This window comes from Apteryx rowi, unplaced genomic scaffold (genome assembly GCF_003343035.1).
Source record: "Apteryx rowi isolate R43461 unplaced genomic scaffold, aptRow1 scaffold_235, whole genome shotgun sequence".
NCBI classification, from domain to species: Eukaryota; Metazoa; Chordata; class Aves; order Apterygiformes; family Apterygidae; genus Apteryx; species Apteryx rowi.
Genome location: NW_020448697.1, coordinates 649,017 through 665,820, shown reverse-complemented (window position 1 = coordinate 665,820; position 16,804 = coordinate 649,017). Strand labels below are relative to the sequence as shown.

The 16,804-nt window shown below is 37.8% G+C and overlaps 1 protein-coding gene across 1 annotated transcript in view; it reads left to right on the top strand.

Moving 5' to 3' along the window:
- Positions 1-1,607: 1,607 nt before the first annotated feature.
- The window catches only part of ROS1 (ROS proto-oncogene 1, receptor tyrosine kinase), a 75,067-nt gene continuing 59,870 nt past the window's right edge, over positions 1,608-16,804 (top strand). Inside the window, exons 1-10 of the mRNA XM_026065970.1 lie at positions 1,608-1,730; positions 3,512-3,565; positions 5,352-5,411; positions 6,101-6,127; positions 8,969-9,029; positions 9,704-9,852; positions 11,173-11,311; positions 12,936-13,137; positions 13,857-13,933; positions 16,320-16,442. Coding sequence (XP_025921755.1) covers positions 1,608-1,730; positions 3,512-3,565; positions 5,352-5,411; positions 6,101-6,127; positions 8,969-9,029; positions 9,704-9,852; positions 11,173-11,311; positions 12,936-13,137; positions 13,857-13,933; positions 16,320-16,442 — 1,015 coding nt within the window. The remainder of the gene's footprint in view (positions 1,731-3,511; positions 3,566-5,351; positions 5,412-6,100; positions 6,128-8,968; positions 9,030-9,703; positions 9,853-11,172; positions 11,312-12,935; positions 13,138-13,856; positions 13,934-16,319; positions 16,443-16,804) is intronic.

The window sequence follows — 16,804 nt, the reverse complement described above, 5'->3', positions numbered from 1 at the left end:
TAACCTGGCTCATTTTGACTGGACCTAATGAATTCCCTCTTGAGCAGCTTTGCTGGTGGATTGGAGAGGGCAGTGTCCTCCTGGAGAGGAATGGTGACAACCAGATGGGGCAGTAACTCTCCTTCACTGATGTAGCTGAAAGCCCACAGTCACTCTCACCTAGGAGATCTCTTGAGCAACAGCGAGGAGGCGGAGATGATGCACAGGAGGCCTCCAGATGTGGAAGGAGAGGAAGGAGCCTGTTCCACAAAGCTCTTCCTTCCTCGGGCCACCTGGCGCCGTGTGCTCGGCAGTATTGATCAACTCTCCCCAGCCCAGATCAACCTTTGCTCCTGCCTCTGTGCTGTCAGTTCCTTTCATCTACCATGTACTGGCATGGCAGTGCATGGGACCACACCATGGCCTGAATCAGAGAAACCAGCATTGGTTAATGCTGACTGATTTGTTTCTGTTGTTACGGGGTTAGTGTTAACCAAATTCTCATTTTGGTTCATTGCAYGGCCACATGAATGTTTGCTCTGCAAGAGAGTGGGGCTTGGGAAGGTAAGGGAGTATTTAGGTATGGGGGAAAGCAAACCCCCTCTTTAAGTAGCAATGACAGGATTTAGCAACTTAAACTGATCATCAAAATGATATATTTTTGCATATACATATATATTTTTATATATGTATATATATTTATATAAGTTGGATCAATTTCCTGATCCTGTTCACAAAATGAACCTGTGGATAGCTCTGCCAGTACAACAGAGGAGAAGTGCCACAGAGTGGGGACTGAAAGGAGCTGGATATATCTTAAACTTGTATTGCCACTGACCTCTTTAATATGAATCTCCAACTTTAGTGTATTTAGGACTCTTCACCTCTCTCTGAATCAGATATATGATTTATCTCTCAGCTTCAATTTTCTTTCATAGCATGGGCACAAAGTTACTAGTACAATTGTACCTGCTTTTATAGACTCCCTTGTAAACTGGCCTTGGTTAGTTTGTGTCTACACTGCCTCAGGAGGTAAAGAGGGGTCTGCTTTGAGTGGTATTTTGGTGTTGATGTGGAACATTTGGTAAAATATTTGGAAACAGTCATTAAAAATAGAATTAATTAACACTTTTGGGCTGAATGGTATGGACTGTAGCTATGGGTGTTCCARCAAAATTATTCTTCATCATGAATAAACTTTCTCAGTTATAACTGCCTGAATATTTAGAAATAGCTTAATCATGGTAGAAATGAAGTTCAGGCCAGGTTTCTCCTACTCTTTCCCTCTTTCTTTACTGTTTGCAACACCTGATTAAGAGTAGTCCACTTAGTTTCCTCTTCATGTTAATGACATTTATGTAAGGAGATACGCTGACTTTCATTGGTCACCTCTTTTGTTTCAGTGGTTTAATAAGAAACTATGAAATAGATGTTGCGCAATTTCAAGACAAGTGCTCCAGGAAGCTGAAAAGTTGTAGAAGGAATGGATTGTAAACAAGGATTGTAAAAATATTTAATAAATTGAAATGTAGACGTTTCACTGTTGAGTCTCTGCCATCTAGACTTAAAGAAATTTGTATGGCTGAATCAAGGAAAGTATCAGACTGCCAGATGCACTTGTTTAAGTTATGAGGAACGTTTGCCTGTGGAATCTCCCGCTAAACAGACTTGCTGCTTTTTACTATGTATGGATTTCTGCAGTGTATTGTACTTTTTCAAAAAATTGTCAAAACTTATGTACAAGTAACCTGGTAAGTTTTTAAAAACTATACATAATTTTTTGAAACATATGTGGTTGTTAGCTCTGTCAGAATTTTCTTTTACAAAGCAGGTTTTTGAAATTGTTTTTAAAGAATGTATTTGAGTAAAAGCAGAGTTTGAGAAGTTCTGTTTTACATTTGAATTTGTAGAGCACCTTGTAAGGAAAAAATCACGTTAACCAGACTGCAAGGTTTCTGTTTTGTACCTTCTATTCCAACAGTTGCTGATATTACTGTAAATGCTAAGATCCTGGATGGTGGAGGAGGAAGTCCTTTGTTCTTTCAGTATATTCTGTTTACTTGTGGATTTCTGTCTAGTCTAAGACTTTTCTTATATAAAACTAGGAAAATTATAAATTCATAAGAAATTGGCTAGGGACCTGTGGCTTGCATAAACATCCTGAACTGGTTCCAGCTTCTCTTTTAAATTGTCCATGCTTTTAATTGTGACTATATCTTTAAGAAGAAAAGTAAGTTGTTAGAGACTTAATGTTATGCTTTCTTAGTGTTCCTTTGAGTAGTGGAGTGGAATTTATTATTTTTCCTTCTACTGATGCATAACAAAGATAAGCAAAAACTCTGAAATCGAAAAAATAATTCTGCTTCAGACTTTAAGAAGTTACCTGCTTGTTTTTATTTGCCCTAGATGTTGATGTTGTCTAGAAGACCATGTACCTTTGCTCTGCGAAAAGGACATTTTGTGCCCTGGGGCTAATTAACTCTGTAAAGCTACTGCAAAGGACTATCTCCTGCTCTGTTTTATTTCTTACATTTGTCTGACAGTTCCTTTAAAACTGCTTCTGAGCCACAGTCAACTCTGGCACCAGTGAAAGAGCTAATTGCCATCCCTGATCGGAGCCTCGTATGCAATGATAGCTTTAAAGGGGATTCTTTGATTTAAGCTTAAATTAATTCAGAAGAAGAAATAGTTTGCTCTCCTATCAGCTTTGAAAGACAGGCAAATGGTATTCAGTTCAGTGAACATGAGAAAAAGGTAATCTTGGAGTCTGAGAGTTGTAAATCTCATTTTTCTCCTCCAAATATGCTTGTGTGTTCGCGTTTGCCTTGCGACAGCTTTGCGTGAGGCTGGGGTTCTTACCTGTTGTCACGTTATGTCCCGTGTGCTGAAAATTTCTTCCCGAGAGTTGTCTTGTTAAGGACGTTCTTACCTTCTTGCAGGACCAAACTTAAGACCTAACAGCCAGCTGTTTAGGGGCTGTTAGATAGGTAGATAGATCCCCAAAACATTTGCACTTCACAGGAGGTGATTGCTTTTACACACTTTGAATGATGTTGTGAAAGAATAGGCACCTAAGCTCTGAAGTACTTTTGGCAAGAGAAGGCGACCAGGTCACCCACCATATGGCTGTATAAATCCCCTTCAAAAGGAGGCCAGACAAAAGGCATTTAGCTTAAAGGAAAATCTTTTTGCTCCTAAGAGGTCAAACCACTTGGCTTTGTCATTTATGCCCAATATATTCATGAAGCATTCATGATCAGTGAACTAGAATCAGGAGATTAGGGCCAAATTCCTACCTGAGATAATTTAATTAACACCAGCTGATTCCGCAGACTTCTTTGTTTTGATGGTACTTTCAAATCACTCTCAAGTAAGAAGCTACTGGTGTGTCTCTAATAAATTTCTTCACATGAGGAAACATTAGCTAAGGAAAATTTGTTATGCAAGGAACTGATGTTTTAATATATTTTAATCAAAGAATTTTGGGGAAACATTTTGACTTTTTGTAAAAATATAAATATTTATCTCATAGGAAGGAGAACTTGGAATTAACAATCTTTGCAATGTTAGTGACATCACTGGGGCGGTGAGTAATGGTTTGCTTTGTTAATTATCAATAGTTTATGTYACTACTATTTGAATAACCCGGATACAATGATCATATTGTCAAAAACTTTATGTAAATATGTACCAGTTCTCTGTCTGGCATAAGTCCTTATGTTGAATGCTTAGATTTGGCTCAAATTATTTAACAACTCCTTTCTTTGTTTAAAGAAAGTTAGTCTCTGCTGTGAGTCCTGTTGAGATTTGTGATCTACAAAATTCACAGTCTAGTCATTTTTGAGAAAATGGGTCAAACCCAGTGTTCCCTCCAAAATGCAAATCAGGAACACTGTTGTATTTGGCTAGCCTTGTACAAGGAAGTATTGTTTATTTTGTTTTCTCATGGATTTGATGGGAGGAAACATAAAATGACAACTATTGAAACTTTGTTTTTAGAGTTCTGTAGGACTTCAAATGTTTGYCTCTATAGAGGGGGACTCTTTAACTTGACATGAGCTTTCCATGGAAGCATTCTTGTAAGAACTTTAGCTGATGTTCTTGTAGTTCAGTTTTCAAATGCAATTCATGCTGGTAGTTATACATATTCTTTGAAGAGCTGTGGAGAATTCATCGATATTTTCCACAGAGACTAGCGGGAAGCAGCCTCTCAGCAGCTGGTATCTAGCGAGGTTGGTTAATTTATGATCCTGGGATCATAAAAGGCTATGTTGTCATGACAATASATAGCAACTTCGACCTGCCTCTTTAGGTTACTGTGTATCTTTGATCAGCATTATCAAGTCTTTTTTTTTTTTTCATGAAACTTTGTAGTATTTGATGTCAGAACTCCCTGCTTCTAGAGTCTTTCCACTCCAGCTTCCATTTTAAAAGAAAAATGCATATGACCTCTAAGAAAAGGATGGCACAGAATGAGCAAGAAACGTTTAACATCAAATACAAACCACATGATATATATTATATTACATCTTTGAAATCTCATGGTTTTAAAGCCTATGCCATGCCTGTTGGAGAGTGTGGGGCTTGGACGAATGGCTTTTGACTGTACTTGGCCGTGCATCATACAGAATTTTGCATTTGCAAATTTGTAACTTCCCCCCAGTGAACAAGTGGTAAAGTACAGTTGGCAGAGAAGGAGCATTGGCCACACAYGTCATGGCTGGCCGGGTGCCTCATTCCCAGAGCAAGACTGAACGTGGACTGGCTTGGCCAGATCTCCTTCTGCCCCTGGGGCTTTGCATCAGCCCTCTCTCAAGGCCTGTGTAAAGATAAGTGCTCTTCCCAGGTGATAGTCACAGTCCTCTCAGGCATTTTTTAGTCCTTTCAGTCTTCTCAGTACAGGTGACAGTATTAGTCTTTATTGGAGCTGGATGTGTATTTGAGCATGTACTATTTTGCACAAACCAACCTCTAAGAAAGATTTTTTTTTTTCCTTCTTCTACTCCATATTTGATTTTACGTTGGGAAGGACATTATACAACATAACCCCATTACCCCATCGTTGTTATACCTAATATTCTTGTTACAATGTTCTGAAATAGGAGAGTGTTACAAATCCCAAATTTATATTTTTAATATATACATATGTGTGTATATATAATATAAAATTATATAAATAAATTTTATATATATATATATAGGGAACCAGGGCATGGAGAAAATAAATTATTTGGTCATACAGCAGCTGGAAACCAAACTCAAGTTCCCTAACCGTAGTGCTCATGCCCTTAACAGTAAAGCATCCCTGCTCTTTAAAAGTGTGTTTTTTTAAGTCCTTTTCAAGTTTTGAAAGTCACCATCTTTCTTTGCAGTGCACGGAGGGATGTCAGTTTTGGAATGCAATGGTGCAAGACAGCTGCCCACTGCAGTGTGTGAGTATTGCCTTAGTTGTGGTTTCACAGCACTTGTCTTGAATCCATCGATTACATTATCTAAGGGTAGGCGTGCAAAATGTAACCAGACCCATGATTCTATGATAAAAGATGTAATGTCCATCTGTTTTTTCAGTATGTTTATGATTTCTCTGTTTGGAAACTCATAATTATTGTTATAGGAGTCACTTGTAACATTAAAAACTTTTGTTGTGTTTGTCAAAACGTGGGGACAATCTAGAGTTCATTAAGCTCAATCTCTCATCCAGATTTKCAGGCAGTGCCACTGAGTTAGTGCCACTTTTCAGGATTTGGCCCTTCTTGGGCCTGTCTCAAAGTTACATGCAGATGTAAATGCAGCACATGCCTTTGCTAGGTTGATTTCTTGCTTTTACCAAATCAGGTGAATTAGGACAGATTTGGGACAACTGCCATGGAAGTCTTTAAACCATTCTTTTTCTGGACCTTTTTCTTAAACAACTGAAGCTCATCAGCCCTGGCATCATTTTAGTGCTGACTTTGCAATTTTTCAGGTGTGGGTTTTCCTTCTTTCATTATTTACCAATGTTAAAGTTTTGTAGTGTACCTTTCACTGTAAGAAATTTGTAATTCAGTGATATTATCTGTTTGAAATACTCTGTGATTATATTTATTCTAATCTACTGTTTTTCCAATTTGCCTCTTGGCAGAACAAGACATACACCAGAGAATGTGAGGTAAGTTAGGTGCTATCAGATCAATACAAACTTAAAAATCATATATTTTTTAAATGTTCACTTACAATGTTCATACAGTGCTAAGAAATATAATGTAGATACACGAATTTATGAATCTAGGTCTCTGATTGTTTTGTGCTCTATAAAACTGAAGAATGAGATAAGTATTTGAACATATAATCCCTTCTTTCTAGCATGGTGACTAAGGACATGTTTGCATTGAAGACTGCTGTGTAAAAATAATATTGCCTTAAAGCAGTCTCATCATACCAGTACGGAACACAGCACAGACCTGTTTAAACTGTTTTCTAGGCTCTCACAGGAGGTTTGTTCTATTCAGTTTTTCATTAATAACGTGAAAGATAAACTGGAGAGGATACTTATTAAGTCTGATATGACACCAGCTTTGGGAGAAGTGGGGGGAAAAAAAAGTGGGAGCTAGACTAGAATACAAAACATTCTTTTGATTTGAGAAAGGGTCTGAAATAAGTCAAATGCAATTCAATAAGGACCAATGTGTTGCCCTTAAAAAAGAGATCTAAAAATGTGCAAGGCTAAAGTGGGGAGTGCCTGGTCCATCTGCGCTGCAGATGGACTGGCATTTAGAGTGATAAGTACGAGTCAACAAAGTGCTGCTGATAAAAAGACAGTGCCTTCCTGAGGTCTCTTAACATGAACATGGCGTGTAGGATGGGACGGTGATGAGACGAATGCAAGATTCTGGTTGGGACTGTTGAGACCTCAGTATGAAAGCTGTGTCTAGATGGGGGCTACACACTTCAAGCTGGCGATGGAGTTGCAGAGAATCCCAAGTACAACACAAACATACTGGGTGGCTGGAAAACTTGATTGAAAGGATTGATTTTTTTTTTTTTTCTTTTTGGTTGCTTTTTAATCTGTGAAATTCTGAACATGACAATGGCTTTAAAATCCACTAAATATTTGTTTTGGAGAGCAGGGACAGTCCAAGGAGTAATCAACTTACTTTGTAGCAACAAGGAATTAGTCTGATTTTTTTATTTTTATTTTTTTTCCCTGTCTGGTTGCACAATATGCTAGTTCAACTCACTGACTCTGCAAGGGTTTTTTGCTGGATTATCTTTCTGCTGGATCAGCTGGCTGAATTGTCTTCCTATGTGGTCAGGCGAGCACCAGACCAGTGCATGCAGAGGTCATTGCAGTCTGCAGGGCAGCGGAGGAGATATGAGAGTGGGACTTCTTCTTTGGTATTGGCCCAGCTCTATTGTGGGACTATGCCCTGGTACTCAAGTCTGGTAGTATTACTCCCGTTGAATATTACCTCTCCTCTAGAAAGAGAGGAATGCCACTGAATTCAGTGGGAACATTCATGAGAAAGGGCATCAGAAGATGGCTTGTTAAGGGGTAGTTCTTATGGATGGAGAATATATGAGGATTTCTTGTTTTCAAGGACAGCAGATGGCAAATTTCTCTCAAAATTTCTAGGAGTAGGAGCTTCAATAATCCTCTTACTTCAAGCAAAGATTGGATTTATGGCTCTGACAAAGATCAGAAGGATAAAGAAAAACATGAAAAAAGACAAATGGTTGGAAATGTCTGTGTTGAAAGAAACTGAAAGTGCTATGAATCAGCATGTAAATCTGAGGACACCATCCTCTACAAAGTAAACTTTTCTTGGATGAAAAGGAAAGCTCCAATTTATAGCTGATAACTGATATCTGCTGATACCCAAACCTTTGCCTGCTAAGTATCCTGATATTTTACTTAGAAGTGTTTTATTTCTCTGATTATGAAAACACATGGAAAAACTTCTTTAAAAGCTCGCACTTGGCACCGATTGTCTAGATGTGAGATAATTTATATCAGAATATATTTATAAACTAGTTTATAAATACATCTCAGCTGCAACTGTGAGTGAATTGTTTGGAAAAACTTGTCTTACCAGTTTCCATAGGGTGCTGGAAGTGTCTCTCCTAGAATCAAAGGAAGACGGCAATCAAAAAAACCCAGCCACTTAATATAATGAATTGCCTCAGAAGGACTGAAAAGTTAATTATCACTTAAAAGGTGGCTGCTGTATGAAGCAAACTTTAAGCTTTTATAAGCCAAATCAGCTCACAGAATAAATGAGCCCAAATAAAATGCCTGTCTAGAAAAAGCTGAAACCATCACTTCTGTATTGACTTTCAGGAGACTCAGTCTTATAAGTCATTTTTAAGCTACTGGGTTCCTTTTGTAAAATGTTACCACCTCTTCTTTAGTTCTTCACCTACAGGACAGGGTAACACTATATGCCTTCCCTCCCTAAACTGAAAACTCTTTGAATTCTTAGGATGCGAATGTGGAGAACTCACTGCCCTGGGATCTTTGTCATGATTGCAGCCTGTAGGCTGTGAGTAACTACTAACAAGGAAGTGTGAGTTGGCCAGGGCTGCTTTGAAAAAGTACTATTTTCAACCATTTTGAAAATTCGTAGCAGTACATTCATGGGTATGTGATGCATTCAGAGGAAATACTCAAAGTGGGAAAGAGTGAAACCCAACATGTAGACTACATCATTATCAAGTTAAAAAACATTTTTTCCAAACTCCACAGTTGTCACCGAAGTCTATTTCCACCTTTAATTGCCCCATGTTTGTGCTTTCCACAAGGCGACAATGAAGACCCTAATTTAGTGTCCAGTGAAATTGGTGGAAAGGTTTTCAGTAAACTCCTCAGAGTGAATTTTGTGATACCTTTATTTTTTAAGAATGAATGTAATAATTTCCACAGGATTGGTATGTATTCAAAAAGTGTCTTCATATGTCTAGTAGGAGACTGCATTTACAGAAAACTAACCAGTGAGTTCTGTATCCTAAACAGAGAGTTTCCTGCAAGTTTGGCTGTAGCCGTGCAGAAGATGCATATGGTGTTGAAGTACAGAGTAAGTCTGAACGTACTGCTGTGTCTGAGTCACAATCTGATAAATTCAGTTTTAAGAGTATAATTTTGCTTCACTATCTGGATTTCTTTGAACAAAATCAGGAATGTCTTGTCATTTTTCATTCATCAAAAAATTACCACTCTCCCCTTTTCTCTTTTGGCAAATATAATGAAGTTAACTCTGTCTTACAGTAAAGTTGTTTTTTCCCTCCCTGTGAACATGTGACCTTTTGAATCCAACTTCAGCTCTTTAGGATGGTACTTTGTAGAGCACTCCTCTTTGATCTGACTGCTTCTGTTGCAATTACCAGCTAAAGCTCCTATGACTTACATGGGAAAAATTAGGCCAATATAGTGCTATTGAAACAGGCTCTTTGAAAATCTTGTCTTCAGAAATCTCTCATAACTTCTCTAGGTTTCTATTCATCAAAAATTTACTAAGTACCTATGACTAAAGGGGCATTTACCCAAGTGCAGAGCTGTAGTCACATTTATTAGCATTGAGTTTCACGCAGTTCAGGCTTGCTTATCAGAGTATGTGTTTGCCTTGTGTCTTGTGATTTATTCTACAACATTTTTAATATACTTTTTTCTGTATTTTTTGTTGGCTTCATGGCCCTAAGGTGTAAGGTAATATGTTTTTACCATTAATACATTATTGTATTTTCTCTCCAGACTATTTGAACAAGCCTAGAGCACCATTTGCATCTACCATTGGGAGCCACAATGTGACATTAGGATGGAAACCAGCTAACATCTCTGGGGTGAAATACATTATCCAGTGGAAGTTCAGCCAGCTTCCCGGAGACTGGAGGTATACAGAGGTAAAGGAGGAAAATTCCTTTTACTTTGCAAGGAAATGGATTCTTGGTTTTATTTATAATGCAGTCCTGTTTCACTAGGAGAAAGTGACAATTATTAGCAAAGTGCAATCATATCTAAAAYGATGAGAGGAAAGATAGTAAAGACCAGAATCTGAAGCAGAAGTGACTGAATGTGAATGCATTGGTTCCCTTGTCTTTTTGGAGCAGTTGGCTAAGAAAGGTGAAATGTGTTAGGATTCTTTGTGTACTTGTAGTGCACTGGCTGTATTATGCTTTATGTTAGACAAAAATGGATATTATGTTAGGCACATAGCAGAGGTTTATGAAATCATGAGTAACGTGGAGAAGCTGAGAAGTGGACAATTATTTCCTGTCTTCTCCAGCGTAAGAGCTAGGGACCTTGATAGAAACAAGCAGGTTCAAAACATGCAGACAAAGATATTTCCTTACAGAATGTATAGTTAAGGTGTTCAGTTGCATCCTGACACATGTGGATGTTAAAATTTAGAGGAGTTCGAAAAGAGACTGGACAAATCAATGGGACAAGAAACCTGATTCCTACTAAACACAAACATTGCTGTCGTTAGCCTTTGATCCATGCTCATAAAATGCCAAGACTGAGAGTATTCTGGAGAAATATCCCTGCAGGTTTTCTTTGTTCTTGTACTTTTCCCTAGAGAACTGCTTTTGGTTCTTGTCAAAGACACAATACTTGGATAGATGGTCCTTTGTTCTGYATGGTCATTCTTACATTATGTTTTTTTTGTGTCAACTGTATGCTTGTTATCTCACCACTATCAGACCAATTTACGGAGCATGGCAAGTTGGTGCCAAAAATCACAGTTAAAGATCATTTGCCAAGTAGGAAGTTCTTCTGAATCAACAGTTGGTGAAATAATGGGGAACGATGACTTCAGGACATGCATATGTTAGGCTATTCAGAAGCCTTTGAATCTTAAACCTTTAGTATATGTATTAAAAGCTTAAAACATATTGCCCRTAATGTATTATTATTTTAGTTTTTTTGCCTTACCTTCAGACTTACTATTATCCATCTTTTCATCCATCCAATCATCATTTAGATTTGGTAGTTTGTTCTGARGAAAAGAGAAGGCGGAAAAGTTCTGAAGGGAAGAAAAATCAATGTCTGTGGTGAAAATATCTCCCAGAATTTCTTCTTATTTAAATTTAGGATGCTGAGCTTTACTATCCCTAAATATATATATTGTTGTATCAGACCTGTTTAGGCTGATAACACCCTACACAGCAACTCCAGAGTGGAGGTAGGAAGAAAATGATTGTGTGTATGCATTGGTCTAGGTAGTATCTGAACCTTCATATGCAGTCAAAGACCTTCAAGCCTTCACAGAATATGTGTTTCGAGTGGTTTGGATTATCACATCTCAGCTGCAGCTCCATTCTCCATCGAGTCCCAGTTATCGGACACATGCTTTTGGAGGTAATGAATTGCACTATTAATAACACCTTTCAGGACCATATCAGAAACATTTAGGTTTCCTTGTTGTTCATTTAATAGAAAACACTGATGCTTAATCTTCAGAAGCATATGTACCTTGTCTGCTCAGTAGCTGCAGAAGACTGAACTAAAATACTACAGGTTCTTTTATTTGAACTAAAAGATTTAGGACTGTTTCCTGCTTTTAGTTTTAAAAACATGTCCAGAAAAGTACATGGTCAAAACTGTGGCGGTGGTCAAAACTTTCATGCATAATTATACGCATGAACTCTTTAAGTGGAATACACACACATTTTCCCAAATACCCATAGAAGCTAACTGTTGCTGAAATGTTGATTATGACATATCAAATAATGTGTTCATACTTTAAAGTCTGTAGATCTACAACATAAAGACAGGAAACTCCCAGCACCCTGTTAGAGACAAAAATGACTTATAAACAATGTTCCTTAATTAAGACATCATGAAGAGAAGGGGGAAAAGATGGTAGTATTCTTATCGTGGGGAAAAAACCATGGTTTTAATATAATTTCCTGGTACTTTATTGTCTTACGGAAAATATGTGACTTCATGGTCGTGTTATCAGCATTTCATAGAAATGAGATAAGAAATGGTTCCCTATCAGGAATCTTACAAAGAAGCAATTTACAGGATACAAGTTCCTTTCTATTGGCGATATGTGCACAGTTTCTTTTTAAGAACTAGTTATGCTCTTGAATAAGGCACTAGGGAAGGTGTCATAACTTTTCAGTTTGTGTTCCATGGCATAGTGAACATAACCCTTTAGAAAAGCTGGAGAATATGGATGATTTCAAATGGTTTTGTTTTCCAGCTTCACTGAGCTTAATACTGAAATAATTACTAAAGCTTTGTTCCGTATCCCTAAAGGAAATGCATACTTTTTTTCATTTTCATCTTGCATCTCCTGTTTAGGAAAATAATAATAATAAAAAAAAAGCAACAAATCCTCAGAACTGAAGGTTGAAGGAATGAATAACTTCAGGGTTTGTACTTTATGGATTGTGACAAACCCATCCGACCAGAGAATACAATATAGGGAAAGGTCTAGGGAGGCTGAAGATTTGGCTCCCAGCAGGCTCCCATGTATACTATATTGGGGATTCCAGCTTTGTAAGAAATCAAGAGCCATTTCGTAAGGCTAGGTCTATCTCTCTCTTTCTTTTTACAGCAAGGTCGTTGTATAGATGCCAAATAAGCTTCAGTGAAAATGTGATAAGGATGCAACACTGAAGACCATGCTCAACATCGAGTAGTGACTCATAGCGCAGACTGTTCCTGTTGTGCCTTCTCTCACATGTAGCAGAGTGAGGCATACATTTGGGAGCGAAGAGTTGAAAGGTTATACACCCAAAGTGGGAATTACTTGCCTTTTGCAATGTGCAAGGAGTCTAGCCATTTTGCATGATCATTTAGAAACAGTCCTGGTCCTAATGTCTAACTTCTCAACAGCTTATATAATATGTATGAATTAATACTGTCCCTGATCATATTTATTAGTATAAATTAACAGGCATGAATTTAAAAAATGAAAAACAATTCATGTCTTAAATGCCACTCCTAATTCAGTTACTTCTGTCTTTTGCAGCTCCTACTACAGCTCCTGTCATCAAAGATATTCAGAGTTCAAGTCCTAACACTGTTGAAGTCAGTTGGTCTCCACCACTTTTTCCCAATGGATTGATTGTTGGATATAACTTGCTCCTGACCAGCAAAAATCATGAACTGTTGAGAGCAACAAGAGGGCATAGCTTTCAGTTCTACTCCACCTTACCAAACAACACTTACAGGTACGAAAAGAAGTAACCAGCATGACCAAGTGTGTCTGTTGCACCTCTTGCCTCGATAGTACAGGGTATGCCCAAATACCACTTCTCGGGGGCAAAATTCTCTTCCTACTTATGTTCTTGCCAAAAACAAGGGTATCTTCATTCAGATAATGGAATTACTTCCACATAAACAGTCATCTCATCTGGAGTAATTAGAACTGGGAGGAAGGAAAAGCAATTTGATACAGGGCCAAGGGGCTGGATTTTCTTTGCTGAAGCCTTTTTATTTTTAAGCTTGTGTGGCATGTTTTCAGTGTATTCAGGGAATGATAGAGCAACCCTCTCTGATTCTTTAAGCATCTGCAAAATCTCTGTCATTTTTATTGAACACAAAGGGCTACATTCTGCTTGCACGAGTAAATGCACACCTTCATTTGAAGTGAAACTGGGTTGCCCATCTGAATCTGAGACCCCATTTGGCATCTCTGTTTACCAGATGCTGTTGCTGCTCCACCTTTCAAAGCTGGGGAATTCAGATTCAGGTTGGTTATATTTTTACTGTAAGTTTTCCAGAGCATTTTATTTAAGTACACATTTTCCAAAAGGAGGAATATGAAGAGTACTTCTGTAACAGTTGCAGTCCTTGATAAAATGTTTTTCAAGCAATGTTTCAAAAGATAACCCCAGACCAAAAACTGTTTTGTTTGTTTGTTTGTTTGTTTGTTTGTTTTTCCCTGTAGGTTCAGTATTGTAGCAGTGAATGAGGCTGGTGCTGGACCACCTGCAGAAGCCAATATCACAACTCCAGAATCCAAAGGTACAAAACTAGCAGAGTCCTTATCACTGTCTGTTCCCGGGGGCAAAGTCACATTCACTGGGTTGCGGTGTACCCAGGAGAAGAGAGTGATATTTAGACTGTAAACAGTCAGGAGTTATATGCTGAGGAGCTGATAGTASGTCAGAGAGAGTCCTGTTCTTTGGCTGTAGACATTACTGGAATACACATCCCAGTAATAACTTGAGATTCTGGTAGACCCAAACAAATTCAGCTTGAATTGTGTTACAGATGAAAAACACCTCAGTGGTGTGAGGCAGTGACTGAGAGGTCACACTTTCATTTTCAAGATGAGACTTTACCAGTTGGAAGCAAATGCGTGTCTTCTAATAATATTAAGTATGTCATATTAGACTCTCTTGACAAAAAGTCCTCAGTTGTCTCATGCCAAATATGTGAAATCATATCAATTTTTTTTGATGCTCTTTCATTCCTGTATTTATTTTTATTACATCTACTTACTAATAATAAAAGGAATGGTATACTATAGGTACCACTCAAAAATTTTTTGAAATGTTAATTATTTGCCAGAGAAAAGTATGTGTTAAGATAAAAGTGTAAGTGAGAATTAAATCAATGTTACCAAAATATATCTTTAGGAAAAAAAGCAAAAGACTGCTACCCCCTATGAAGAAATCCACCTGGATTTCTGGTTGTCAAATACCTGGAAACTGCTAGCCAAATTCTAGCAAACACTTTAACTCTGTCTCTGAATCACCTGTCTTCTGCTATTGGTTGGAGAAATTAAGTTTATATCTTCATTAATGCTTTTAAAAATGTGACTTAAACTATTTTGTAATTAACTCAAATTAGCTAACACACTGATATGTGCTCGTCTGCATAGTCCATAGAGGTTTGCTCTAGAACTGGCTGAGCCTGAGCCATAAGTATTTGTGCCATTTGTGAAGTGTCCAGACTGGTATATCTGACTGTGTTCATTAACTCAAGCCATTTAGCAACAAATTAATTAAAGTTAAAAAACAAACAAACAACTCTCCCTCCAAGAAACACCTTCTGGTGGTGGTGGGGGGAAGCAGAAGCCCTGATTAGTTGCCACATAAAACCTCAGTTCATTCCTCTGAGTTCCACTGGTATGTGCTTTCGTTCTGTGATAATGTAAACGGGAGCCACCCTTCCTGCCTGTATTACATTCAGAAATGTTTTTACTGCATCAGATACTGAGCTACATAGATTTGAGACCTGAATAGGGAAAAGAATCTGTAAAGAATGTCTCTGGAAAGGAAATAAGGAAGTAATATTAATTTCTTGTTCTCTTCTCTAATGAGATCATTACCAAAATGACTTGCAATATGTGCATCACGTGAGAGTATATGCAGCTCCATCTATTTAGATTATCCAGGAAAGAATTAAGATAGAATTTGATTAGTTTCCTGGTACCCATATAAGAAAATGTTGTCTGATAACAGACAGTAGTTTAAACTAGAGGAAAAAACAAATGTGGAGGATTGTTTAGAAACTGAAATTAGCCAAATTCAGACCTGAAATAGTGTGCCAGTCTTTAAAATGAAGGTAATTAGTTTATGAAGCAATTTAGGAGGGGATGTGGTAGACTTTCAGGGATTTGAAATACAGAAGCAAGGCTAGCTATCCTTTCTAGAGCTATGCATAGCTCAGACAGAAGATATGGATTTGCTGCAGAGGTTTTTAAGTAAGATACTTGGGCCTGCATAAGCAAGAAGTCAGGTTATGTGTCCATAACTCTCCTTCCTGACCTTAAAGCCCTTTAATTTATTTAAAAATATTATTTTTAATTAAAGTTTAATCTACTCTGAAGAAGAAGATAATATTATCCTATTATCAGCCTTTACCTGTGAAGACTTCTTGAATATTGGGTTACTTGCTCCTTCAAACAATTGCCAGTTAGCATGATGAAATACATGAATTAAACATACTTGCTTTGCTCTTCCTCAGCTATATGGGATAATATTATAGCCTGACTGGAGTTTTAGCCCTCCCCGAGTCCCTCTGAAATATCCCACTTCCATTGGTTTTTGGGGTGACATGGATGTCTTAGTGCTTCTGTTTTCTTGGGAGTCAGTAGGGTCTTGTTTGCTGCAGTGAAACGTGGCTTCCCCTCCTTCACTAGGGACTCACTTGTGTTACAGGAAATAATGGTCTGAAATTCATGTGGCACATTTTCACCCTGTGTGAACAGCTTGAGGGCACTGTAATGGTGAATAACTCAATCCACTTTCAACACTTGGAGAGTTTTAATTTTAGTCAGTCATTGCTAGTGTAAGAATAGATGCACATACATACATGCACATATATTAATGACGTATCTAAGTTAGCAAGAGTCTTTGTGCTTCAGCTATCTGCCTTAATTCTGAATTTCTCCTTTTGTTAGTTAAGGAAAAAGCAAAATGGCTCTTCCTATCCAGAAACCAGTCTTTAAGGAAGAGATACATGGAATCTTTCTTGGAAGCAGCCCAGTGCCTGCAGAACRATGTTATACACCACAATATTACAGGTAAATTGCATCAGGCTCTCTCATTCTCTCTTAATTACAACTTAGACCTCTATATTTGCCAAGGACAGAATACACCTCATCTAGGCTGAAGGAGAATCTAGCTTCCCTTTATAGCCAATGGGGAGAAATAGGAATTTTCAGGACTTGACCTGTTTAATGTAATAGACGTTGTGAGGAAATGAGTTGTTCCCCTTAAGTGCCACCTCTCCTTCACTGAACCTAGGCAGCTAGTTCTGAGGTGGACTTCTACACAGTAGGTATCTAAAATGAGATAAGATGAAGCCAGATCAGATGTTTCCCTATTATTAATGAATGTATTCTCTCAATATGAATGTGAGGAAGGAAACTGGTTCAAACTAAAG